This window comes from Chaetodon auriga, chromosome 7 (genome assembly GCF_051107435.1).
Source record: "Chaetodon auriga isolate fChaAug3 chromosome 7, fChaAug3.hap1, whole genome shotgun sequence".
NCBI lineage: Eukaryota > Metazoa > Chordata > Actinopteri > Chaetodontiformes > Chaetodontidae > Chaetodon > Chaetodon auriga.
Window position 1 is genome coordinate 23,016,089 of NC_135080.1, and position 26,041 is coordinate 23,042,129.

At 43.7% G+C, this 26,041-nt stretch overlaps 1 protein-coding gene across 2 annotated transcripts; it reads right to left on the minus strand.

Annotated features, from left to right (window-relative positions):
* On the minus strand, positions 1 to 26,041 carry pax3b (paired box 3b). 2 transcript variants are annotated; one of them, XM_076735886.1, is made up of 9 exons: positions 25,566 to 26,041; positions 24,823 to 25,058; positions 24,463 to 24,592; positions 23,897 to 24,040; positions 10,234 to 10,433; positions 9,105 to 9,270; positions 8,571 to 8,785; positions 5,352 to 5,636; positions 1 to 1,127 (listed from the first exon to the last, which is right to left on the minus strand). In XM_076735886.1, exons 1-9 carry the CDS (start codon positions 25,648 to 25,650, stop codon positions 1,110 to 1,112), a joined length of 1,479 nt encoding a protein of 492 aa, XP_076592001.1. In that variant the 5' UTR covers positions 25,651 to 26,041; the 3' UTR covers positions 1 to 1,109. The 2 variants fall into 2 exon arrangements, with proteins under 2 accessions (XP_076592001.1, XP_076592000.1); XM_076735885.1 differs by having other exon boundaries at positions 5,357 to 5,636; positions 25,566 to 25,780.

Genomic DNA, 26,041 nt, shown 5'->3' on the forward strand with positions numbered 1-26,041 from the left:
AATGGTGAGGTTGACTCTAGGATACATGATATTGCACTTCTGGTCAGCTGGGGGAATGGCTGTCTTTAGTCTAAACTCTCTCTCGCTCTCTCGGTTTCTCAAGTGTCTCTCAGTCGTGACTTGTGACCTGGTGGCTTTTTCTCGCTGGGAGAGGATCTTTAAAGGGTTTTTGTTTTTTTTTTAACCCTGTGATCGATCTTGCCTATCCCCCCCCCATCACCACCACCACCACCACCACCTTTAAAGCCACTTCTCCTCTGCTGCTCTCTCATCTGTCACTTTCCCTAAAGTCACCCCCTGACCTCCTCTGAGTTCCTCTCTAAAACTACAAAAGGCCAGGATCCCTGCCTCACCGTCCAAAACATCAATGAGACAGAAAGGGGAGAGGGGGAGAGAGGGAGGGGGGGAGGTAAGAGGAATGTTTGAATGAACTCTCTCCGCAGTACATGTGTGGTGTACAATGGAGTTTCTGATACAGTAAAACCCACAGATTCATTTGCTCACGTTTGTTTTCTCTGTCTCTGGAATTTCTCTCCATGTGTGGGATGCAGAGATCTCAAATAAATGCAATAAAATCAACAAAGCCCTTTTCTTTTCCCCTTTCAGCAGATACAATTTGGGGATTAATTTAGACATACATGGAATTTCATATGTACTCATGTGGCCCTAAGATATGTAAACATGCTCCTTCAAGCATCGGCTGGAAGGCTGGAATTCAGTGACGATAGATTTGGGTTTGCTGTCCTCGCAGGCAGAGTCCACGAATGGCGTTTGGTCACTGCATTTCCCGGTGCCGAGCGCCCCTTCATAGCACCTGTCGATGGTCAGAACTCCACTGAGCTGACCACAGTAAGCGTTGACATCTCTGCCGGCAGTGCTGTATGCAGCAATGTTCACAGTCAACTGAGAGTTTTTGGTCTGATATTGCTTCTTGTGGTCCCTTCTTTTTTTTGTCCATCTCTCCACCAAGAATCAATAATATAACATCCTGCAGTAGAGAATGTGTCGTAGTAAATGGTAAGAAAATTTTGGTCCAGATATTAAAAGATTTCCGTCGCTGTACACACAAATGTCCCCCTGTGAAGCTCTCAATCAGGTGATTTCAGGCCTCAGATAAGGAAGGGCACCTGTAAAAAAAAAAAAAGGATGACAGGTAAATTATTGACGGTGAGAACAGATTTTGAAAAAATAAGCTTGAAAGATGATGAAAGAGATATGTGGCCGCAATGTATTTTGGATGTGTTTGAGTGTGTCATTTTGTGGTTTGGGGTGTGAGGTCAGCAGAGGGTGATGTAAGACCAGTGTGAGGATGCCTTAAATAAATACTGCCAAGAGATTACTCACACCCAGAAGCAGCAAAAATGTGCAATTACAGGAAAAAATTCTAAAATCTGATAACCAGGGTCATTGAGTATACATGGTACAAAATACAACAGTCCCCACCCCCAGAAAATTTGACCCATATAAAAGGTTTTGTTCACGTGGATTTGTTAATCTTTATGCATTCAGTTAATTGTTCGGTTACGTTTTCTGTAAATTGTATTTCCCAACATGGTCTAAATGCTGCTTTGAAACCTCCTTCACACTGCAGCGAATACAATTGTGGTGAAGAAATTCTGTTTCATTTTATTTATTGCCTTAAAATAATTAAACAATGTTTATCCTAAAATACTGGAATCAGCATTTTAAATACCCAGCATGTAATATTCTGTAACTGTAAAATTGAACTGTACAAAGTTGCTAAAAATAAAAATCAATAAAAACCAAAGGACATACCCTCAAGGAAAAAAACTGTGAGAATTTTATGTGGGAATTTCACTTTACGTCCTCATTATTTGACTCAGCTGTTTGTGTGTAAAAATAATACAATAAGTATCAGCATCAAAACATACTTTAAGTACCAAAAGTACTGATATAAACAAAGAATGGCCATTTTCAGGCTAATTTATGTTATTGGTGGATTCTAATTATTGATGCATTAATGTTTAAACATCACTAATGTTGCAGCTGGTAACTGTGCAGCTAATTTCAACCATATACTGCTGAGCAGCTTCATCCATAATAATGCATCAGAATTTATTAGCTGATCTGTATTTTGTATTCATAATCTGAACTAGTGATTATCTCACTATTATCAAATAAATGTAGTGAAGTAAAAAGCATAGTATTGGTTTCCAGTATTAGAGTGGGTGTAGTGGAGTTCCAGTATACAAATTGCATAACATGGAAATAGTTGAGTAAGAGACAAGTGCCTGAAAACTGTGCAGTGAGCTTAGTTACATTCCACTACGGATGTTACTGATGCATAGAGGTCAAATCGACTTCTTATGAACTAACTCCTCTGAAACTGCAGAGAAATTTAAACACACTTATTTGGGATTGGGGAGGGGGAGTGCTGTGTAAAAAGTACAGTCCCTGATTACAGGCAGGGTCGATGAAAATCCAGATTTTATTGCTGAAGTCTGGAAACCCAAAACAGAAGTAATGCATATGTGCATTTTCTGTAGCAGATGTCTGAAATATGTCATCACTTCAAAGTCAAGTCACGGTTATGAGCAATCAGGGAAAGTCATGAAGTATCAGTGTGATTTTGAGTGGTTAAAGATAGCCTGGGGTCACCGGGACCCCAAACAGATCAATAAACAATAACTACGACTTTTTAAAAACCCATGTTATGGTCGCAGATCTTTGCTCTGATGCACAGGAAGTGGTGTGTTTTATCACTCTGCTTTCTGGAAGAGCTGAGTGTCACTTTTGATTAGCACCATAGCTGAGCCATAAAGAGACTTCATCAACAGATGATCTGCAGATAAAGACTCTACGGCGTTGAGCAGGTGAGCTCTGCAAAGTGCTGTGCAAAACCACTGCAATGCCTGCTTAGCAACAGACACATTACCTAAATAAAAACAAACAAGTTTTTCATGGATTAGCACTGTAGTTTCCGTGAGGCGGTCCAGTGAGAGCGGCATGATGTCAAAATGTGCGGCAGCGTGGATCGGTCTCTTACACTGGAACCTGGAGCAGCACTATTCAACACTGCTTCCCCAGCTGACCTCAGTGCTAGCACCTGTTTCTAATAGCCGCCCTGCCAGAGGCTATTAGGATCTGTCCACCCCCTGAAAGGACCTTTCCTCTGCAGCTCCAAACCCAACCGCACACCGGCTATCCAGTCGCACTGATTAATCACATCAAGATGGACTGCTCGGGCTCGTAACGCTGTGGAGGTGTATGTGAGTGCGTGTGCTGTCCTGGTGGCTGCCTTTGAGCTCGTGTGTGCACGTACACGCACCGTGCCACATGCTTTTCCACGTGCGTCGCCCTAATTCTTTATTCTGTTCACTTTGAGATATTTGACCGAGATATTTCATTAGACATTTGCTGCTCTCGGATATTAAGTCAGATATTCATTTGATACCTGCCGCCTCACAGAGCGACATGCAGTCAGACTCATTGGAGCGTTGCCACTCTCTTTGAAGGGCCCAGTTGAGGTTGCCACAAGGTCAGCGGATGAACCTGATTGGTCAACCCCCTGTGGACCAAAATTGGAAACGGCGGCCGCTGTAATCACGCTGTGACGGAAGACGACGTTGCCTTCCAAAGTTGGATGGAGATTTGTTTGAAGTTGATTTTAACCCTTAAAGTAACAGTAATGTGAAGTGAAGGAGCCTCTCACTGCTGTACAGGTAGGGCTATCACACACTACTGGAGCTACACTTTACCCTGATGGGAGCTGACTCCACAGCGCACCTAAGCCGCAGTATCAGCGCTGGGCTGTTCACTTCATAGATGGAATCAGATCTGCACAATTAACCCCAACACTTGAGACACTGTATGATGTTAGCTGCCTTCAACAAGCGGCGCAGCAGGAATTCGCAGTTGCAAGTTGTGTGTCTTAGACCAGAAGGCCACACTGTATCAGCTAACTTGGTTCAGATGTTTTCATCGTAATTCCTCCACTGAAAATAAGTGAAAGGCCACTGTAAAACCAGTCAGAGGTTTGCACCAGGAAATTGAAAAGGTCATCAAAATGTTTAAGGTCATCGATGAAAAAAAAAATCCCATGGCTTTGTTGTTCTGTGGTCACATGATCTGTAAGCATTGAGACAAGTATATTTTCAGAAAAAAGAAAACTTTTTTTAATTTTGACAAATTTATTGCTGTTAGCAACTGTAAGAGCCACACAACTACTGCAGGGCTGTGAAATTATTCACATCATTACAAAATGTGCCATCATCACTGAAAGCTATGAAACAACACTGTTGATATTGCTGCATAATCATGGTCGACGTTATATATATAGATATACATATATATATGTCTGGAAATCAAGTGACGTCAGTGTGTTTTAGGCTCGTAATCCAGGAGCAGGATGAGTTTGTTCAGACCAATTTTGTTTATTTTTGTATGAATAACTATCAACCTGGAGAAAACGCAGTTGAAAACAGGGTTTAACTATTCTCACTTATCCCACTTAGTCCAAAATTTTCAGACAGCAAATGTCATCAGACATAAATACTTTATCCATACATGACGCTCATCAGCCCTTTAATATTAAATGTGATTGAAGTTTTTATGTCAGGACTGGGACACATCTGACAAAACTCCTGTCACAGACTTTAATGCTTAACATCATCACTTAAAGATGCTTAACTTATTACAGTCACTGTCAGTGGAGACAACTGATAGCAGCACTGCTGGAACATAACTAAGTATATTTACTGAAGTACAATTTGAGGTATTTGAGTATTTCTAATTTTCTATTATTTCGTACTTCAACTTGACTGTGTTTTGGAGGCAAATATTACACTTTTTGCTGCAACATATTTATTTGAAAGGTGCAGATTCTAGTTACTTTGAAAATTGTATGCTCAAAAGTTATGACACATAATGTTATAGATGGTATATTTATTGCACTAGATATAGTTAAAGGCTCATTTCCATCCGTAATCCCTGTCTAACGCAATGATCCACTAATATAATCATAAAACACAGACAGCAGACATTCTGCAGAGTGCATACTTTTGATACTTTAAGTACATTTTGGTGACAATACTTCTGCACTTTGAAAGTCAGTGCTGGGCTTTTATTTTTACTTTGACTTCATCAAAGGACCTGAATACTTTTTCTATTTTTGGATAGAGAAAATTATCAAATGTTGTGCAGTTGAGTTTGTTCTGTCAGTCTGTTTGTCTTAAAATCAAAGAATATGGATATATTTCTAACACGTGAATTTGTATACGCTTCCTTTAATGTAATCTGTGTTTTTTGTGCTTAATTTCATAATTCTCCCTCTGATCATTTGTCTTGGTGTGGAAGTAAAAGGTAGGGATAAAAAGGTGAAGTCTATTGACCTTACTTTGTCCGTACTGGCCGTACTGGTAGGACGCCACGTGGTCGACGGTGTAGCCCGGTGAGCTGTAGGAGGGGGTGCAGTAGGACTGGGAGCTGGGCAGGGAGGGCAGAGCCGACATGGAGGGAACACTGGTGAGACCCTCCAGGCCCTTGATGTGATCCATGCGCTGGCTGCAGCTGGCAGCCATGCCAGCAGGGGGCTCGAGGCCGCCCGTTAAAGGGGAGATCGCATAGTCACTTTGCGGCTGATGTGGCACACCACCCGGGTTCAGCAGGCCCATCACCTGATTGGAAGCAAAGAAAGAGGGAACAAAGGGGAGAAAACTGAGAGTTAAATTAGTTGTGGGGTGTATTTTGTATTCTGCAATTTGAGTGGGTTTAATGTCAGTAGGACGTGTGGTGTTGTTGCACTAGCTCATGCAGTCGACCTTCTATTTGCTCGTGTAGAAATCAACAGAATTGTGAAAAACAAACTGAATTTCAGTCCTGCAATGTGAGTTTTTTTTCTGTTGTACTTCTAGTTTCTGACAAGGCTTTATAATACATTAAATATCTGTAATTCCTATCTTCCAAGAGTGTGTGTAATAAGAATCAACGCAGACGCCGAGACAAACACACACACTCAGACACACACACACACACACACACAGGAAATCCCCCTGTCGCGAACATCAAAAGGCTCTCAGCGAGCCCGTCCCAGACAGAGATAGCACCAGAAAGGAAGAATTAAGCAATTTGTCTCAGATCCACGGCTTTACTTCTAAAATTCCTATTTGACACTGCTCCAAAAACCCATGGCACGAGATAACAACTTATCTCCGAGAAAGATACGCCGACAAAGATAACACAAAAGAAAGGTCTGTGTGAGCTCGGCTGTGTTCAACCTCAGAATAGATTTGCAGTTTGAGAAATCCGTTTGCTCTTGACCTGGTCTTTATTAGCGACCAGATAATCAAATTTGGGGGAATATTCCTTGGCCAGCAAGGACGGAAAAGAGCCGTGGGGCAAAGTGTTTCAACTGCTTTCAAAACAGACTCGATACCACTGGTCCCCCCTTCAGCGCTCACTGGATTTACCTGTCCGCCATCAAAGTGCTCAGTAAACTGTTAATAAGAAATTGAGACTGGCCTCATCGTTTCTGAAAGTAACACTAACTGAACCTGTTACCTCTAAATGTATCAAATCCCACCTCCTTCTCACAGAGCAAAGGCCTCAAGGCTCCTCCAGTTGTCCTAATAAGAAGCAGGTATACTGCTCTTTGGGTCCTCTTGGACCTCTAAGTGACATATTATTCTACATCCACACACACACATGGTCCTGCTTAAATCATTTCCCAAGTAGGGGAGGTGAATGGAGGAGTCCATGTTGATTTGGAGAGGGGAGTTGTGTTTCCTCACATGCCCGGTAACATTTTCCTAAAAAATTAACCTGCGTTCGGAGGGTTTGGCTTCAACAGAAAGAGAGTGAAGATACGCTTTGGCTTCAACAAGTCACCGGGAGCAGGGATACATGCACTTTAAAGTAACGGACTCTAGTTCGGTGGCTTTATCTTTGGTCTTCATCTTTTTAACCAAACCCCTACCCATCATCCCTCTCTCCTGAGCGTCTCCCTGCCTCATAACATGGTTGCTGGCTGGCCAACCAGGGTGTTTCATATCGGAACGCTGCCGTTGCCAGCGGCCAAAATCAGAGCGTCCAGGAGTTAGCAGGGAAGAATGTCGGAAACATCTGAGACAGGACATTCCTTCCCCACTGTATGAAATATATACAAATAAATTAGAACCTTTGCTTTCACATGGAGGAATGTCGGAGCAAACATTTTAAGAATGCAATCACAAGAAGCTTCCCTTGAGGCTATGGTATAGCATAGAGTGCGTAGCAGTGTTATGGCACACATATACGTGACCATGACGATGCTGTGTCTGTGCACAAGATAGTTTGTAAAGTATGTTCAGTTGAGGTCATGTTTAATGCGTTCAGAGAGTATCTCTGTCTGAAAGCATGCATGAAGCTCCAGTGCGTCAAAGTAAAAGCATGAGGACAGACTCAGAGGATGGAATCCCCTCACAACACACACTTATTGCCCCAAAGACCTACAACAAAATGAACTTATTTGTGAACAAGTATTTCTCCTTGTTGTCTGCATTGTTGCTGTATTTGAAATGAAAAACAAAATGCAGTAATCAATCTTCCAATCTAAACACAAGGTTGAAAAGTTGACTTAGGCATGCTGCTCAACCATGTCGTGTAATATTTGTGTAAAAGATGTTGCAAAATCCTGAACTGATCCTCAAAATGTCATGGAGTTGATCAATTATATACACTGTGTGTGTGTGTGTGTGTGTGTGTGTGTGTGTGTGTGTGTGTGTGTGTGTGTGTAATTACGTGGACCTGTGAGCATGTGCGTATTGGTGCGAGTGTCTTCACACTGCTGCCGCCTGTTCTCTGAGGAGTGAGACTGCGCCGCGCTGAAATCTCATTTTCTGCCTGTTAAGGTCTCTAACTCCTCTGTCTCCTCTGCTGTACCCTCTGTCTAGGTGCAGAGACCTTGGGACATCATGCCTGGATAATTGGCTGTAATTGTCTCTTCACTTCTCATTTGTCACACACTCAATTGTCCTCTATCCTTCCAGAGTCATCTTACTTTTCTCCTCCTCCGACGGTGAGGGACCCATCCTCCAGTGCTGCAGGGTGTTAGTGTACAGTCATGCTGTACAGTGGAGGAGTGGATGAATCGGGGCATTTATGTGTTCCACACCTGGGTGAACTTGAAGAGTGTTGATGTACTGTGTGAAGCTGAGTGTCTGACGGGGTAAATCATGCACATCTCAACTGGGTTCAACTCTTTGAAATCATCTTTAAATCTCAGTCTGCCCAGCAGCTCTGGTGTGGTGTGTTATGGGTATGAGTCTTGTTCCTATCTGATACACTCCAAAAAACACACACAGGCAATGACTGAGTATTAAGAATTTTAGGAATACTGGCCTGTTTATGGAATCAAATCACATTTCCTCTTCAAAGTAAAAACTGTCATTGATACATGTGAAGTTATCTCACTGATTTGTTTTGCTTTCTTTGAGAGAAAAAAAAATCATTAATCAATTAAATATGACATCAAGTCCTATTTCTTTTAGTGGTGCAGTCTGCTGCTTTATTGCCTGAGCTGTATGTCTGGCTTTGAGCAGCTCGAATGTGCATACTCTAGGCTGTGGTCTCACCTGTGGAGAAAGTCCGTTTCCTATGGTGGGGTTCATGGGATTGGCTGGTCCTCCGGGGCTCACAAAGCTGTCCGAGTAGCCTGAGAAGGAGTGGCGTCCGGAGGCGAGGCAGTAGGGGGAGCCTCCTTCTCCCTGCCCTCCACCACCGGAGGCTTGGTGGCCCGAGGACGGAGGGAGAGGCTGGGGCCGGTGCACCGTGCTGGGGGACTCCGACACTACCAAAGGCATCAGAGAGAGCACTCAAACACTTTCAAGGACAGTGAGTTAAAAGCTGGAAGACGTAGCTGCCTAGAGGTTGGTACAGGGACCAAAACATATCTGTAGAGTAAATAATCTGGCGTTTTCAATTTTCAAATACAAAGTTGTTTCAAAAAGACTTCACACATATAGCTTTCTTTCACTTCCTCACAAAAGTTGATCCTTTGCATTAACAAACCTTACTTTGAAGTGAAACATGATACAGTTTGTACGTATTTCTTCACATGTGAACGGTCAACGACTGTATCAAGTCAATGAGTCCGCATGATCTCTCACCTTGTGCTATAGATGAGGGGGGATAGGTGCTGTCAGAGAGCTGGTAGGGGGGGATGCTGGACATGGCTGAAGGCGGAAAACCCCCTGGGATCAGGTGATTAAATGCCATCAGTTGATTGGCTCCTGCTTGCTTCCTCCACCTCGCCCGCCTGTTGCTGAACCAAACCTAGAAGGACAATGAGGACGATGTCTGATCAGTGTGTGTGTGTGTGTGTGTGTGTTATACATTTCTCGGACTACAGTTTTCGTCATGATGCAGTCTTACACAATTCATATGTAATATTAGCTGTTATTTTGAAAGGTAAAAAACAATTAAATGAGCAGCAGCTCTTGGCAGCAGCTACTGTCAGACATTATATTTGCTTGAATGGTAAACACACACTCACACATCTATCATTTATATAATACTGTGATAAAAAGCAAGGTGAGAGACAAAACAGTGTGTGTGTGTGTGTGTGTGTGTGTGTGTGTGTGTGTGTGTGTGGGGCTGGGGGGGGGGCGTAGATGACCAGTTGCACTATAGTGTGTGAGTGACATACTGTGGCCATATGGACGAGGCTCATGCTGGGCCAGCTTACACTTCCCATATGGAGCCTGTGGAGGAGAATTTACTGCACTCCAGATCAGAAATAGTCCAATCTGGATTGGGCCCCTGGGAGTGAGGATGAGAAGTGTGTGTGTGTGTGTGTGTGTGTGTGTGTGTGTGTGTGTGTGTGTGTGTGTGTGCTGTTGTGTGGCGCAAACAGAGATCAGCAGGTTGCCTTTAAATGACCAGAGAGCGTATAAAGCCATAGGACTTATGTGTTAAAGTGTGTGTGTGTGTGTGTGTGTGTGTGTGTGTGTGATGGTCACAGGTCATTAAGTGCATGTTGGTGTGTCAGGTCAGACAGAAGTGAATGTGTGAGCAGAGTGTTGCTGCCACCTTGTAAGCGTTTTCATATTTTAACTTCTGTTCATGGTTTTCACATTTACAAGCCTTGAGCTTATGAAATTCTCTCAAGAATCCATCATATGAATTCCTGTGTTTCACAAGCTGAAATCATTTTTTTTCATTCTTTGGTTCTTAAAAAGCCGACACTTTGCGCATAGTAAAAGTGGATATACAGCGTGTGTTAATGCCCTCTCCTACCTGGACCCTGGCCTCTGTGAGCTTGGCCCTCTGGGCGAGCTCCTCCCTGGTGTAGATGTCAGGGTAGTGAGTCCTCTCGAAGGCCCTCTCCAGCTCCTCCAGCTGCTCTGCAGTGAAGGTGGTCCGACTGCGCCGCTGCTTCCTCTTAAGCGGCAGATCGGGCTCGGACTCCACTTCTGAACCCTCGTCTGAATGGCTCGCTGTTCAAATGCAGGAGAAAGGAAAATGAGAAAACAGTCAGGATATCAGATGTTTAATCGGACAAAAATGGATGTTGTGTGCTCCTGAAATTCTGAAAGGTTCTTTCTGATAACCTCACACACACACTCGGCTTCAGCAGAGTTTCTCTATAAAACCTCAAGTGTCCTCCTGACCTTTGAAACTACGTTTAAGAGCAAAATGCTGATATTATAGACCCACACCACCGTCAAGTGTGCCTGTAAAATCACATCGACTGTGCAGCAGAACAGTGAAATGTCCGCCGCTCAATGTTTTCACTTGCTGACTCATAGTTTTCACATGACCACTTATGGAAGTTGGTACTCTCTTTTCTTTCCAACACGTCGACAAACAGTCTCCATCAGGCATGGCTCTTGCTCATGGAACAGACCTCCATTCAGAAGGAATATTCTGAGGCTAAGAAACAATCCCACTCGACAAGATTTCCAGGGCCCTGCAGGGGGACTGATGGGCTAAAAGCCTCACAAAAAGCTAATTTGGATCTTCGACTGCTCGTCTGTGTGTGTGTGTGTGTGTGTGTGTGTGTGTGTGTGTGTGTGTGTGTGTGTGCCAGGAGCTGTTGACTAGATAAAGGACTGTTAAGTTTTTAAACTCTCTCCATCTCGTCAAAAGTATGAAGTCACAGCTGAGAAAGGGCAGTTTGTCTAGCAGCTACGTAGGTGATAATCAGATACTGTATCTGAGTGAGTCAGTCTCAAATCTGAACATGTAAGTCATCAAGTCTAAATGCGGATAAAAATGTGTTTAATTTACAGTGATAAACAAAAAATATCATAATTCAGGTTAAGTTTTAAGTCATCGAAATCAAGTAATTATCTATATAAAGTCTAATTACGTTTTGATGAGATCTGACCTCTGACCAATGATGGGACTGCTATCCTGGCCAACAGGATTTCACACACACACACACACACACACACACACACACACACACACACACACACACACTAAAATTGTAAAAAAGGAAACTATCATTACTATTATTGCTACTACTAGAATAGCTGAATTGAAGTGATATTAAATGTAGAGCTTAAATTAGCAACTACCTTCATTACAGGTTCATTTTGATTGTTTTGTCAGAAAGCAGGAGAAAATGGGAAATTTCTCAGAGTCCAGGGTGACATCTTCAATTTACTTCCTTTGCCTGATCAACAGTCCAAACCCCAAATTTATGAAATTTCCAATTATATCAAGCGGAGAAAAAGAGCAATTCCTCACATTTGAGAAGCTGTAGATAGAATATTAGAACATAGAATATTTTTTGCTTGATAAATGAAATTTTTATTAAAATTATTATTGATTTTAATATGATTTGGCTGAATTATTAAGCAGCTAACCTTTCAGTACTAACTGGATCAACATCTTAAATATAACAAATATATAACTTGTGTGTTTGTGACTTGTGATCTTCAGCCTGACTGACTGCAGCGATATTATGTGTCCTGACAGCTTTTGTGTTTCTACTTTTCATCTCTGTCTCAGATCAGCATTAATACTATTGTGAACTATGTTCTATAAGCCGGCAGCCTGGTTTTTAACTCACTACTTTGGCTCCCTTCTAAGTTCACCAAGGCCAGTGCGCCCACTTTTTGTGTTACACTTAATTAATTCCCCTCGGCATAGGGGAAGTCTTGTGTGCAACACTGTATTAGTTCCCCCTCAGAAGCAACAATAAAATACAAGAGAATCCAAATAGCTCAGGGCCCCTCATGTGAAACTGATCCTCTCTCCCCCTTCGGCGATTTTCTCCTTGCAACACCAATAGCAGTGGGAGTCAACTTAACATGCATTAGGAGTAAATTGGTAAAGAAACATTCAAGCATGAGGAAGGCAATAAGTAAAATATTTTCAAAGGGGGAGCGAGCGAAATGGAGACATTAAGCCTCTGCTGAATATACTGCAATTTGGCACTCATAGATTGCTCACTCTTCATCAACCTGTGTGTCCGTTCAGCATTTTAACAGGATCCATATACACATAGGCTGTAACACTAAAAGTGTGTACGTCTCCTCAATGGGATGTACAGAGAAGAAGAAAAAAAAAATCAAAATGGCCAAACTTCAAGCAACTGTTTTCAACTTTTATCTTCAACGCTGTGACTGCACAACAAACTCGCCAAACATTTTATGTCACTAGTGGGGTTACAGGACATGTGCTGTACATGTTGGGGAAGGAATTCGGGGTGTGGAGCGTGGGGCTCTGGAGTTTTGGACAGGACGGCTGAAAAACAAGAGATGAGGCCTTTTGTAGCCTCCCCCTCCAGTTCCTGCATGGAGGAGGGCCGCTAGGAATGCTTTTTCGCTCCCCCCCCCCCCCCCGACTTGAGCAGCATGCACGTTCCTCAGCATTTCACAGGGATTTGGGCCCTGGGAAAGCTGAGGCGGCCGGGAAAATCCTTAATCACTTTGGAATTACCTATCGGTTATGACTGCTACCGGGGTTTCAAGAACTTTTCAAAAGAAGCGACAGAGTGGCACCTCCGAAGTCTCGGGAGTCTAGTCATGATACAATCAGATCCTTTACAGAGGGCTCAAACAGGCTCATTTGTTTAACTTCACTTCATCAGATTGCCGCATCACTTGATGTTAAGATATAACAAGATAAGACGATGGGAAAACAATGTCTGCAGGGAAGCTGGGCCACAGCGACATAATGATACCTAGAGAGCGCATGCACTGAGCCGAACGTCATACAGCTGACAGGTAGAACACTCGGTGATAAAAATGGCTGCCAGCTTGTACACAAAAGTACAGAGAAAACGCCAGCCTTGCACATTTTTCACTTCAAACATTCGCAAACTCTAGGTTCTCCGCCACAAACGCACTCTTTGCACTTCGGCGCGCCACCCTCCTTAAACAAGCACCACCTTCTCCTCCCTCGTCTCTCTCTCGTTCTCCCCCTCTCTCGCAGCCTCTCTTTGTCTCCCTTCTCCCCATCTCTCTCTTTTCCACCCATATTTCTCTCTGTGACTCTCGGGCTCTTTGTTGCGCCACAGAGCTGAGGTCTTTGCCGGCGATTTCCACGCTCCATCTGTGGAATCCGTCATGGCTCCCTCGGCCCTTCACAGTGGAGGGCTGTCACCTGCCCCACGGGGGAGCTGGAGGGGGGACATAAAGAGGCTCCGCAGAGGGCTGGGGGGGGTGGGTTAGATGGGGGCACAGCCGGGGGCATTCTAGCCCTTCCCCCCCCAAAAAAATCACCCCCTTCCTCCAAAGGGAACTGTATGAGCACCTGAGGGGGTGAGCAGGGCAGTGGAGAGGGCCAACAGGGGCTGTTGTTGCCGATGTAAATGTACCCATGGGGATAGTCTGTCTGGGCATCTGTGTTGGTTTTTGTTGCTGTTATTGTTGGTAGAAGCGTCGTACATCCACAGTCTGGGGGCCTTCTTCAATGCGTGGACACTAGTTGAGGTGAAATGGAGTACACTCCTCCCCACGATTTCCCACATCTTCTCTTTCTACTTTACTGTCTCTGAATATTCAAATCCTGTCTGTCTCTTCGTTTGTTTATGTCTAACAATCATTACGGAGCCTCAGAGAGTAAGAAATCAACCATCAGGTGTGTTTTTGCCTTAAGTACAAAATGGAAAATATGTACCTGAATGGTTAAAAGGTGAAAATAAGGTACTGAATATCTATATTACAAATAACTGTGCATTTGCATTCAATCTTTTTCAATTATTTTGAGAAACTTTGTCTTTTCTCAAAGTGTTTGGAGCCGATTACTGCACTTATGACACATTAAACTAAATTTGAAAGCATTTTCTGAGCAGTTGTCATCACAATATGAGCATTTTTACTGGAGCCTGCAAGGATCAGTGTCCTGTTTCAATGGAAATCTACTTTTGAGCTCACATAGGCATCAAATCTGGGTGAAAATCAATTAAAACTGATCTGCTACTATTAAATGTATTGTTATTTTATGGCAGAAATCTCAACTTACAACTAAAAGTAAACTTGCCTGTGGCTTTCATGTAGTAAAATGCAGCTCATTTTGGTCATGGAAATATTTTTCATCCTTAAATCATTAAGTCACCAATTATAGGAATTATGCATTTTCAATAGAAGATTTTTTTGCAATTACAATCTAAACTAACAGCACCTTGCTGGACTTTATGTGTGTGTGTTCGGTTCAGACACTGCAGAACAAAAACCTGAAAGAAGTTTGCTCTGCTGCTGCTGCGCGCATCATCCACATGCCTACAATTCTAAAATATAATGTAATGCAAATTAAAGTGGCAGGTGATGAAGATTCGTGGGGTGACACATGGGGCATAAAGGGTGTTTTGGTGGCAAGCTTGTGCCAAGACAGAGGGCAGCCACCCAATCACCCCTGAAGCTCACTGCTCCCCACAGCTTGGCTCAGGAGCTCATAAACACACAGACACACACTCACACAGACTGCCGCGCTCCAACCACATGACCTTGCGCACACATGTCCACAGCGCTGGGCTTCCCCTGATTCTACATGCATTTTAAGGCTACATTAATCGAGCTTGTCAGCCCTGAGGCGTCTCCACTTTAGCATCCACTTACAGTACTCCCCCTTAGTCACATGCCTTTATGTGTGGTCAAGCACAAGCACACACACACACACACACAATACTTTCCAAAATGATCTTTGTAAGGATGAAATATAATGGTAATTCGGCATCAGGATATGCAGTATATCAAGAGAAGGAGAGGGAAGAGTCGATGGGGAGAGAGGAGGGTGAAACCTTTCCCCTGCTCCCCAGATCTTTTCCAAACTTGTAAACCTGTGGTTTCAGAGTGCCCCATTTGCCGTCATCGCCTCGCTATCCCTAAGATCTGATCACATCGATTTGGCACCGTCAAATAGCCTTGGCCAATCAAATTATCCACTCTAACCGTCATATCGCTCCCTGCCGGTATACATATGCTAGATCTTAAAACGTTGTATTTATAGCCCCTGTAAACACTTTAACTTGTCTCTGTATGCTTTTGCTCCACCTCAGCTTAAAGGAGCGGGGGTTGCAGACATGGCACTCGCTCTTGTCAGTTCATCGAAATATGAGAAAATGTGAGCCTTAAAAGGGTAAAATTATCCGAGTAGGAGAAGGCCTGGAAAAGCAGCGTCGGTGAGATTGCCCGGGAGCCCAGGAGCATTAAGCCGCAAAATAAGAGAGGAGCAGTTGGAGGGGGTGGGTGGAAGGGGTTAGAGGAGAAAAGAAAACTGTTTAATTTAACCAAACTGAAGCCCTGAGAGGCACACAGTGCATGGGACTCCAAGCCAAAACAACCTCTCCGGAGCCAAGAAAGCCCAAAATGGATCCCACCGTGCAACGCCATCCCAGGGCAGAGAAAATCGAGGCGGAGAAGAGGGAGGAGAATAGAGGATTTAGCTGAAACAGACTGTTGGAAAGACTTCGGCATTGCTGATTTTTTTTCTCCCCTTTTTCTGCGGGGGGGGGGGGGGGGGGGGAGTCGGATGGGGACACAAAGGCTTAAATATGTCCACTGAGACATGAGACGGTACGCATTGAGCATGTATCGTGTGTGTGTGTGTGTGTGTGAGAGAGACAGATAGAGAGGGAGTGAAAGGGGATGTGTCAAACTTGGATTTTGGGACTTGGGGGAATTGACTGACCATATGTGGACTATTTACACCCCTCTTCGGACATCCCAGTAACTCTTCTGGGGCTTGGTTAATAGTGAGCGTAAATTGAGCTTCTGACACATCAACCCCCCTTCTCTCCACCTACCCCTCTCAAAAAACACAAAACAAAAGGCAGAGGAGACAAACGTAGCATTTATTTGGGCGGGCCGACCACGCTGCTCCTATTCAGGAGCCGGGGGACTAAGTGACTGGCCGACTGCATTAAACAGTATATAGAAGTCAAGACAGGCAGATGCTGGGCCGGATAATGGCTTTACTGACAGCTTATGGACCCATCTGTGACTCTTTCTGCTATGTTAAGAAAAAGATGGTGTGTGTGTGTGTGTGTGTGTGTGTGTGTGTGTGTGTGTGTGTGTGTGTGTGGGAGGAGGTTTGCAGGGCGAACTCACTTGACTTGCTAAGGAGGAGTTTCAACCTTCACAGCTGGCCTGTAAACGAGAGTGTGCCAGAGCTATGTGTGCGTGTGCATGTGTGAGCTGTGTGCTTTTTAGCACGGGATTGTGATCACACAAAAAAAAAAAAATGATGTGAGCAATGATGTCATCAATCACAGCCTTGTTATGCTCCAAAGAGAAATGACACGACAAAAGGTATGACAGAGTCTGATGCTTCCAGCAAATTACGGGAGCTGTGGAAGATGTGGGGAGGAATCAGGAAATGGTTACCTGTCATTTGTAGCTAAATGTGTTTCTAACCCTGTTTCCTGTGTGGGGCTGGGGGAGAGTGACCCTCTGAGGCCCTGTGACCCTGCACTTCTTCTCTGTCTTTTAACTCTGAAAATGACTCATAACCAGTCAGCGGGGAACTTTTGAAGTCAAACAAAGAGGTGAGCTGTTAGCAGGTTAGCTGTCATTCTCAGTTTTTGCATATGACACAGAGGATGTTTGACAATTGTATCTCTGTTCTGCTGTCAGGCTGCTTCTACTGCAGCTATTAATCTTTCTAATGAATGAATACAGTGAATTATGAAGTATCATCAACTGCACAAAGAGTGCAAAAGCACAAACAACTGCCTCTGTATGTCAAGTATTTTATCCCTTAATATCATGGTCATGCTTGAACAAGTAATTTGATCCAGTGCAATTTCATTTCTGAAAATTTAATGCAAAACTGCAAGTAGAAAAAGATGCAGGGAGACACTCAGCAGCAATGTGCTGTATAATGCTGCATTCATGTTATATGGGTGAGGGTAGATCTCAGTTTCCTACTTTTTACCTCAACTTTCAGATGGTAAATATTACTAAGGAACTCATGGCTTGGCAGTGAATCCATATTTGAACAAAGAAATACTGTAATCAAGTTCTACAGAGCAGGACATTCATTCAAAAAACCTGAGCAACATAGATTATTTTCATCGAACACTGCGTTTTTTAGCTTTCGAGCATGAAGAGCGTCCACTGGATGCCATCAAGTTTAAGAGGGTGCACATCGGTTATTACAAAAGATACTCCCACATGGCACGACTACAGCATGAACACACATTTTAGGCCTTTTTCCCGATGCAACAACAAAGCTTCTGGGCTAATTAGTTAAAAAAGCTTTGAATGAAAGTCAGGCTTCATCAGTCAGGTGATTGACAGCTGCCTGTCCCTCATCAGCAACATAGATGGTGCGTTCGTTGGCCTCTGGCTGGCCTCTGCAAACTTTGACACTCAACCCCCTAACCCCAATACACACACACACACACACACACACACACACACACACAAAACAACCATGCTCACAAACACACAGACAGATGCATGAGAGGAAAACACACGCACTCACATTCTTCCTTACTTTCTCAGAAACGCACACACAAACACACTTACGCACATTAAAAAACAACCCTCCCCCCCCCAGCTGTTGTGCCTATAGTGCATACTTGCAGCAGATAAAGAGGGGCCTTATTCTAAAGCGAGCCATTCTACTTGACCTTCGCTGGGCCTTTTCACTCTTTCACTCCCTTCAAACCGTCTTTGGGGCTCGCTCACTCTCAGCTCAATGTGGCTAGTCCATCACGGGTGAAGGCTGGGGCGCTACAGCGGGTCTTGAAGGGGGAATACCCCAAATACCCACTGCCCCTTCCCCCCCCTACACACACATGCACATACACACACACACACGCACAAGCCCCCTCCCTCTCCGAAATCACCCTGACTTCAAAGTTGGTGTGCATTCATTAATTGCCCTTTGAATTGATATCAGAGGGTCACAATAAGAGTGTGAAAGGAAAAAGAGGCTTTAATGAAGCATAGAGCAGCCATTCATTTGCAGATAACTATGTTTTCATGCTTGAATAGTCATCATGCATGGGCTTATCAAAAAAAACTCACGAGAGAGGGAGGAGTGCAGGATGAGGAGAGAGGGACAGAGAGACAGAGAGAGCCCCAGGGTAGAGGAGAGTGATTTGGTGCTCGCCACTTGGCCCTCGTGCCCCCTTTTGCCCTCGTGCCCAGGGACTCACTGAGTGACACATTCATTCTTTCAGCGGACACACAGAGCCCTCTTCAGCAGACACTTGGCTCAGTCCAGTAATAGCCAATAGCTATTATAAGATCCACCGAGAGCTTATTGGTTCTGTCTTTGTCGGATTTGATGAGGCAGAAACAGAAGCTGGCAGCTCATGAGGGACACAGCGAATGATTATTTTCATTAGCAATCAGTATGCCGGTGATTATCTCCGTCATTTGATTAATCTTTTGGACTTTTAGAAAGTGTCACAAAATGGTTTAAAAAATCCAAGATATCGTCATCTGTCTTGCTTTGTTCGAGTCTAAATTAAGCCCAATATTAACAGCTAAATCCTCACATTGGAAAAGCTAAAGCTGGAGAATTTGGGGCATGTTTTGCATAAAAGTAATCCATTGCCAAAATAGTTGCCTATTATTTTTCTGTTGATAGACCGATCAATTAATTGACTAAAAGTTTCAGCTTTACAACTTGCTGAAATCATGAAAATGAAATATCACGTGTAATACCCCAACTAGTTCATTCTGTGTGTTAAAAACATCTTTTTCAGAAGCTAACAGTTGGGCCAATCAGAGCGTCGCTTTAAATGCCACCGCAAGTGAGAAAACAAGGTGAACTGCTGCATTTAGTGTGCAAAAACATGTAATAATGGGCCACTGCAGAAAATATGTGAAAGGGAAAAGTGGTTTTATCGGTCTGAGCTCTTAAAGTTTCACTGATATTCACTCTCAAATAACTGCAAACAGCATCCTCACACACTGAACGCGCTGCACCTTGTGTCAACCCATTCTCTGCCTCCACCTCTGCTCCCTCTCCTCTCCCTATCACTCCTCTTCCCTCTCCTCCTCCTCCTCTCCTCTCCCTGGCACCGATCCAGTGTGTGCCCACATATTACATTTGCAGCACGCCATCCTTCACCCCGAGTGGCAGAGAAACCCAAGTTCTTCATTCACTCGCATTATTTACACAAACAAAGTCCTACTCCGTTTCTGTGACAAAGCCAGCTAAATCTTTATGGCTCTTTCATGTATTGTCTGCTCACGGTTCCCTTTTGTCCCCCAGCCATTGGCCTGGGCCCTGGATACAATGAGCCCGGGGGAATGGAGGCAGATTGAAGGAATGCGCCTCAATAAACCTAATTATGACATGATGACTGCGCTCACCATGGTAGGGGTTTTTCAAAGATCCCGAGCTTATTCAATTAGCCCTTTCCAGGATCCCCTTTCACCAAATAAAGTTATCCCTTTGACTGTTTGCATTGCAGAGTGGAATGTGTGTGTGTGTGTGTGTGTGTGTGTGTGTGTGTGTGTGTGCACACTGTTGGCCTAAATGGAAATGTATCAGCCCTCAACAAGGCTCCTCTGTATTATCTGGCTAATTTCACCTAACGAAGTATGGACTCTAAAAGATACACTGTGAAAATGTGAAGCAGGAGGAGGGAGGAGGCGGGGACACCGTGACTGTTTTAATCATTAACTTTGTCTCCAGGGTTAATTACTATGACGCTGGGAGTTTGGTACAGCCCAGTAACAGGCCTGAAGGGCCAGCATTACTGCCAAATATATAAAGATTTGATCAAAAATGGGGGGGGGATTTCTTTCTATTTTAACTTATATTTTCCTATTTGAAATTATTTTCAATGAAATTATATGTCACAAGATAAGCCTTTAAATTACATTTTAATTTGATTATTTGGGCAACAGGCTGTGCATGCATGGGGTAGTGGCTTTTAAAAATACTGAAAACTTCCTGCCTTAAAGTTTGGTTTGTCTTTTTTTCACTTGGTCTAAAATGCACTGGTGTTATGTTATTTCATATATATATATATATATATATATATATATATATATATATATATATATATATATATATATATATCTTGTACGGAGAAGTTACATAAATATGAGCTGTTCAAATGCAGACAGCTGTATGTGTATGAAAATAAATTACCCTTTTGCCACTAATCAGACGTACTGCGATCCATTTTTAGGCGTGACATTTTGAAACTGGAACAAAATATATTTCTAATCAAACCGCAAAATGTTTATGAAGAACTTAATTATAAACTCTTTGGACGCGGACTGACTTTCCTTTGTGCGCTCCGGTGGATGCAGCACATAAACCGAGCTCTGCGCCGCAGGCTGGGAGAAACAGAGACGGAGTAGGAAACAGAGGGAGAGGGGCGGTGTTGCTCTCCAGATGAAAGTGACATGAAATAAAAGAGTCGATTTAATCTGCTTGAAGTGATTTGGGGAGCAAGTGGTGGAGAAGGGGGGGAGGAGCGGGAGGGGTTTTCGGAGCTGTGCGCTGCGCTGCGCACGGACGGGTGGCCGGGGCCCCCATTGTGAAGTTGCGCTCCGGGCCAGACCGGGGCTCTCCGGGGAGAACATTGGTCCCCATTCACCCAAAACACTCTTTAATACACTCCCTCCGTCATTAAATGTGACATAGCACAATATCGACATCATTTAGAGGACATTATTAATGTTCGAGGGGGCAAGGCCGGGACTCATCAAAGAATCAATGATAGATCATGAGTTTCAAGCTGGAGCCGTGTCCGGATTCTGAACGTCACCCTTCAAGGCGGAGAAGACGCTTTGTTTTGTTTTGTTGACCAATTACAGCTTGAATATTATGACACACACAGCAATTAGGCTTCATTAAAATCGGACTGTTTTGAAGCTCTGGAATGACACATAAAGAAAGCTTTTCAAAGTCCACTGGCGTAAGAAAAAACTCACATACAGAACGTACATCAGATCCGTCAGTGTTGTGAGTTTTGAAATCTACTTTTAGGAAACATACGGCCTCATCTGCACACACACTGCTTTCCATATTTTGCTCTTTTGCATCGAGGCCAAATGATTCATGCATATTTGTGCGCGTGCACGTGTGCACAGGTTCTAAGAGCGAGCACGCATCCTTGGGCGATACGTGAGTGGGTTTCAGAGGCCGCAATTGTCATTCTGAATGGCAGTCGGCTTCTTTAGCCGACCCCAATAGGAAACATTTTGTAGGTGAAAACGGCCATTTTCTCTCGGTGAACGGGCCCTCTAAACCGTGCCGGAGCGCTCCCTGAATAATTCATCCTTCATTGCGGCCTCATAGTGTGTTTTGTCGGGCTTTTCTGTGGAGAAGCTCTGCTCTCCCCTTCTTTTTCCTCTGGCTGAATTATAAACAGGTTGCCTTCTTCTTTAGCGGCGGCCAAAGCTGTTTCCAAGCTGGCCTTTTGTCCGCGCGCAGCCCAAGCGTGAGCCTCAAATAGACTCTCGGCCCTTTGTCTCCCAAGTTCATCCGCGAGCGTCCCGTTGTGCGCGCGAGGCGTGTCTTTGTGACGAGCTGGAAACCGTTGAACAAATGTTTGATCAACTCATCTGGGGGACATTTTGTCTCCTTTATCTCTCCCGCACTATTTTACTGATGCGGGGACGAAGACGGCGCTGACGGCGGAATGGTGGGCTAGTTGTTGACGTTTCGCTGCTTAAATGGTTTTAAAGTGTGGAAAGAGAAGGGGTGGAAAGTGTTCAACATATATTTGGACAACTCGTTTTGGGGCCCGTTTACTCTCTGGTGCAAGAGGTGGACGGTGATAGATTATTAAGTGGCAAGCTTGTTTGTTTAAACAGGAAATAATTGATAGGTATTTTTAAATGTTAGTTATAACGTCGCCAGCTCTACGTTTCAACTGAGAGCGAGTTGTCACAACTACCATCACCTACAGTGTTTTTCCCAGGAATTAGCCTGCCCCATTGCAACGCAGCTGTCACACACTGAGTCCTGTGTGCAAGACTGATGAGTGGAATTAAAATCTCATGGGTGAAAAGAAAAACATTTAAATGTATTTCATCGAGTGGAGGCTGTAATCATTTGGAAAGTGCCAGATTAAACGAGGAGCTGAGCGTGACCTGTTTCCACAGAAGTGACGTCGCAAAGAGTCATGACATTCAAAACAGGCTAATTAGACCTAATGTGGCTGCACAGCAATGAGCCCAAAACCGCTCTTAAATCTCCAATTAGGCTACTGTGTGTGGAACTGCAGTGAGGGAAATGAAGAAAATATGTCATGTTTTATTCCTTGGCCTGCAACACATCCGGTGCCACTTTTACAGTGTTCACCAAAAAACTGGCCTTACTGTGGATAATGTCTTTAAAAGAGTCTTTGTTTGCAAGAAGCGCATTTTTCTCTCCAGTGGGAATAAACTTTCTGATGGAAAGAGACAATTTTCCTTCCCCCCTCATGTAATTCACTGGAGTTTGGTCGATCAGTCTATTCGACTTCACTTACAGCCACTAAAATAACAAAAAAAAAAAAAACGCACTGAAAACACATCAGTCACGTGAATTCTTCTCACTTGTAGAATAAAAACATGATCTTTGGACTAAATGTGAGACCTCGCTTGTACAGGTGGTCTTGTTTTACTGTGGAGGCAGCCGATTGAAACACTAATAGAAATGGATTTGTTGCATTGAATAATAGCCAAACTGTAAACAAACAGCCTACCAAGCAACGGAGCCAGAGAATACTTTATGAAGACGTGACACTTAAACACGGTGGATGAGTGCATGGTGCTGTGGACAGCTTGTCTTTGCAGTTTGCTAATTCACAAGAATAAAACTGCTTCTTTTTTTAATCTGAGCAGCCTTACTGTAACATGGCTGTTCATCCACACTGCTTTTAAACCACTCTTGAACATGCACACACACACACACACACACACACACACACACACACTGCACACTCTTTCCCGCACAGAGCCATCACCTGCTGTTTGATTTACGGTATGGCCTCATGGGAAGAGCATTAGCCGGAGAGATATGGTCGATAAAGAATTCCTAACAAAGGAGGACACGCACTCTACCCCCATCCAACAACTTTACAGCACACTAAAACTTCACATGGAGGCCAGTTACACGACTAAATAAAACCATTCTCCTCTCCAGGCTGCTCAGAAGCAATCAACAGGTTGGAGGTGTGGAGACTGAGGACTAGTGTTTCACAGATTTCTTCAGGAGGACACTCCTAAAATGGGATTGTGTTCCCCTTTAATTTCATTCACCGGGAATTATCCCAATGACAGGATGTATGTTAGCAGATAGCCTGTTAAGTTTTCCCTAACTCTTCCAAAGTTCAGCTCAAATAGACAGTCTAGCAATTGAATACGAAATGTTAAAATCTTCCCATATGGACTCACTGAGATGATATCTGATCGAGCAGGGCTCCGCTGGGCTCTAATGTGTGTGTGGTCACTGATATGAAAAAGATAAGCCCAGCTAACGTGAAGTGCCAACTCTCCTCTTCCCACATCAGCCACAATAACTCCAGCAGCTCACTCACATCTGTCTCCTAAGATGCCTTCGATGCTGTGTTTGGCCCTCCGGTCGTTGTCCTCCAACTCTTTCTTCTCGAGTTCCTCTTCGTCCTCCTCTTCATCGCCTTTCCCCCCGAACTTACTCCGCATGATGCGACTGATGGCGCTCACTGTCAAAGTTCGTTCAGAAAGGGGAAATTACAAAAAATAAAAAGTAACGTGTGGAAAAAAATTAAAACAATGAAAATCACATAGTAGGAAATGGCTCTACGTTAAAATAGAACCAAATACATAGTTTTTAAGTGAAATAATAAGTTAGAAAAATGTCCAAGTAAAATTAAAAAATAAATAAATAAAACAGTGAGAGCAATGTGTTAAAGGAGTAAAAGTTGTGTAACTTTATTTATAGTTTTTTTTAATAGGCTAAAAATATTAAGCATAAGACATATGATAACCTGTTGAGGTCGAAGTTAAAATTCATTTTTTTTATAAAGGATCACTTGGAAAAAAATCGAATAAAATTAACATAAGAAGAAGAACAACAACAAAAATAATAATAATCTGTAAATTCATTCATTTCTGCCCCTTTTACCTGAAGGAACGTTGTTGCGGTCACATATCCCATCCTTCAGTAATTTATCCCGAATCTCCCAGCTAAACATACCCGGGTTTTCCCGCTTGTATTCTTCTATTCTCTTCTCTACGTCCGGCGTTGTTCCCTGCTTGAAAGGTCAGAAGAGTCGCAGTGTTTATTCACTTTGTTGTGGCCCTTGGGGCTCAATGCATACATTGCCTTTATAGGCTATAACTATAAAAATCGATTCGCTCAGTTTTTTGTTACAAGGCCTAATTAGTCATTCAGTGCATTAATTTATATCAAAAGGAAATTTTGAATTTACAATTCTGCACACACAAGTATCAGCAGCCTCTGGTGCGCTGGCTCTGGTCATACCTTGGGTTTGCTGCCGCCGATGGCTCCGGGTCTGATGGAGCCCGTCTCCTGGTACCGGCACAGGATTTTGGACACGCAGCCGTGGGAGACCCGGAGCTGTCGGGAGATGACGCACGGCCTGATGCCGTGGTGGGCCATCTCCACGATTTTATGTCTGATGTGGTTGGGCAAAGGTCTGCCATTTATGAAAACTCCTCCGAGCTGGTTCACTCGGCCTTGTCCCAACGGGGTAGACACTAGATGTATTGAAAAAGACGAGAGGAACACCAAGTTTTAACTGACCCTAAACGCAACTGAATGCACCACGAACAACTGCTCCAAAACAGCTGACAATAATGTTTTGCTTGTTACAATAACTTAGAGATACATAGTTATAAAATTATCCAGTTGAATAAAGTACAAAATAGACTGTAATGTTAATGTTTTCATAGAGCCTGCAAACAAAAAGTATACCAACATTTGTGACAGTAAAATGAATAGAGATTAAAAAAAATAAAATAGTTCAAACGTTAGAAAATATGTCAGTTCAGCTGCTAATCAAGTAACATGTAATTCTTTCAGACTTAAGGTCTTAGAACTGCACAAACTTTGTGTTTTTAATCCGAGGTTTGGGACAAGTCTGAACGGAGGGTTTACGGCCACATGAAAGCATCAGTGACTTTTGACTAACTAGCACTGAAACCCAAATATCACCCGACAGCATCCGCGGCTGCAACCCTCCGTTCGCCAGTGTGATGCTTTACCTTCCAGAGGGAAACCACTGCGGGGGTAGTTCTGAGCCAGCGTGGGTCGCATCATCCTGGGTATTGACCCCGCCAACGCAGTCATACCTCCACCACCCCAGTGAGTCCAGATACCTCCTCCGAACGGGGAGGCTGCTGCTCCAGCACCGAGCTCGCAGCGGGACGACGTCGCTGAAATCGCCTTTTCGCCTGTGTGGAAGCTTCCAGGAAGGTTAGCCGCGGTTAGGGTTAGCTTCACCCGGGCTACAGCCAAGCACCAGCGTCCCGGGACAGCCACGACCCTCCCAGGAGTCAAATGTGACGACAGAAAAGAAGAAAAATGACTTTTTGGACGTTAATAAAGGTTAGTTTGTCAGTCTCCTCGGTTTTATTCGCCAGTGTTGAGGCTCTTGGAAATGTGGTTGCCAGGGCGGTGTAGCTGGGACGAAAATATTGTTGTTGTTGTTTGTTGACACCGGTTCAAAGTGAGACGAGAC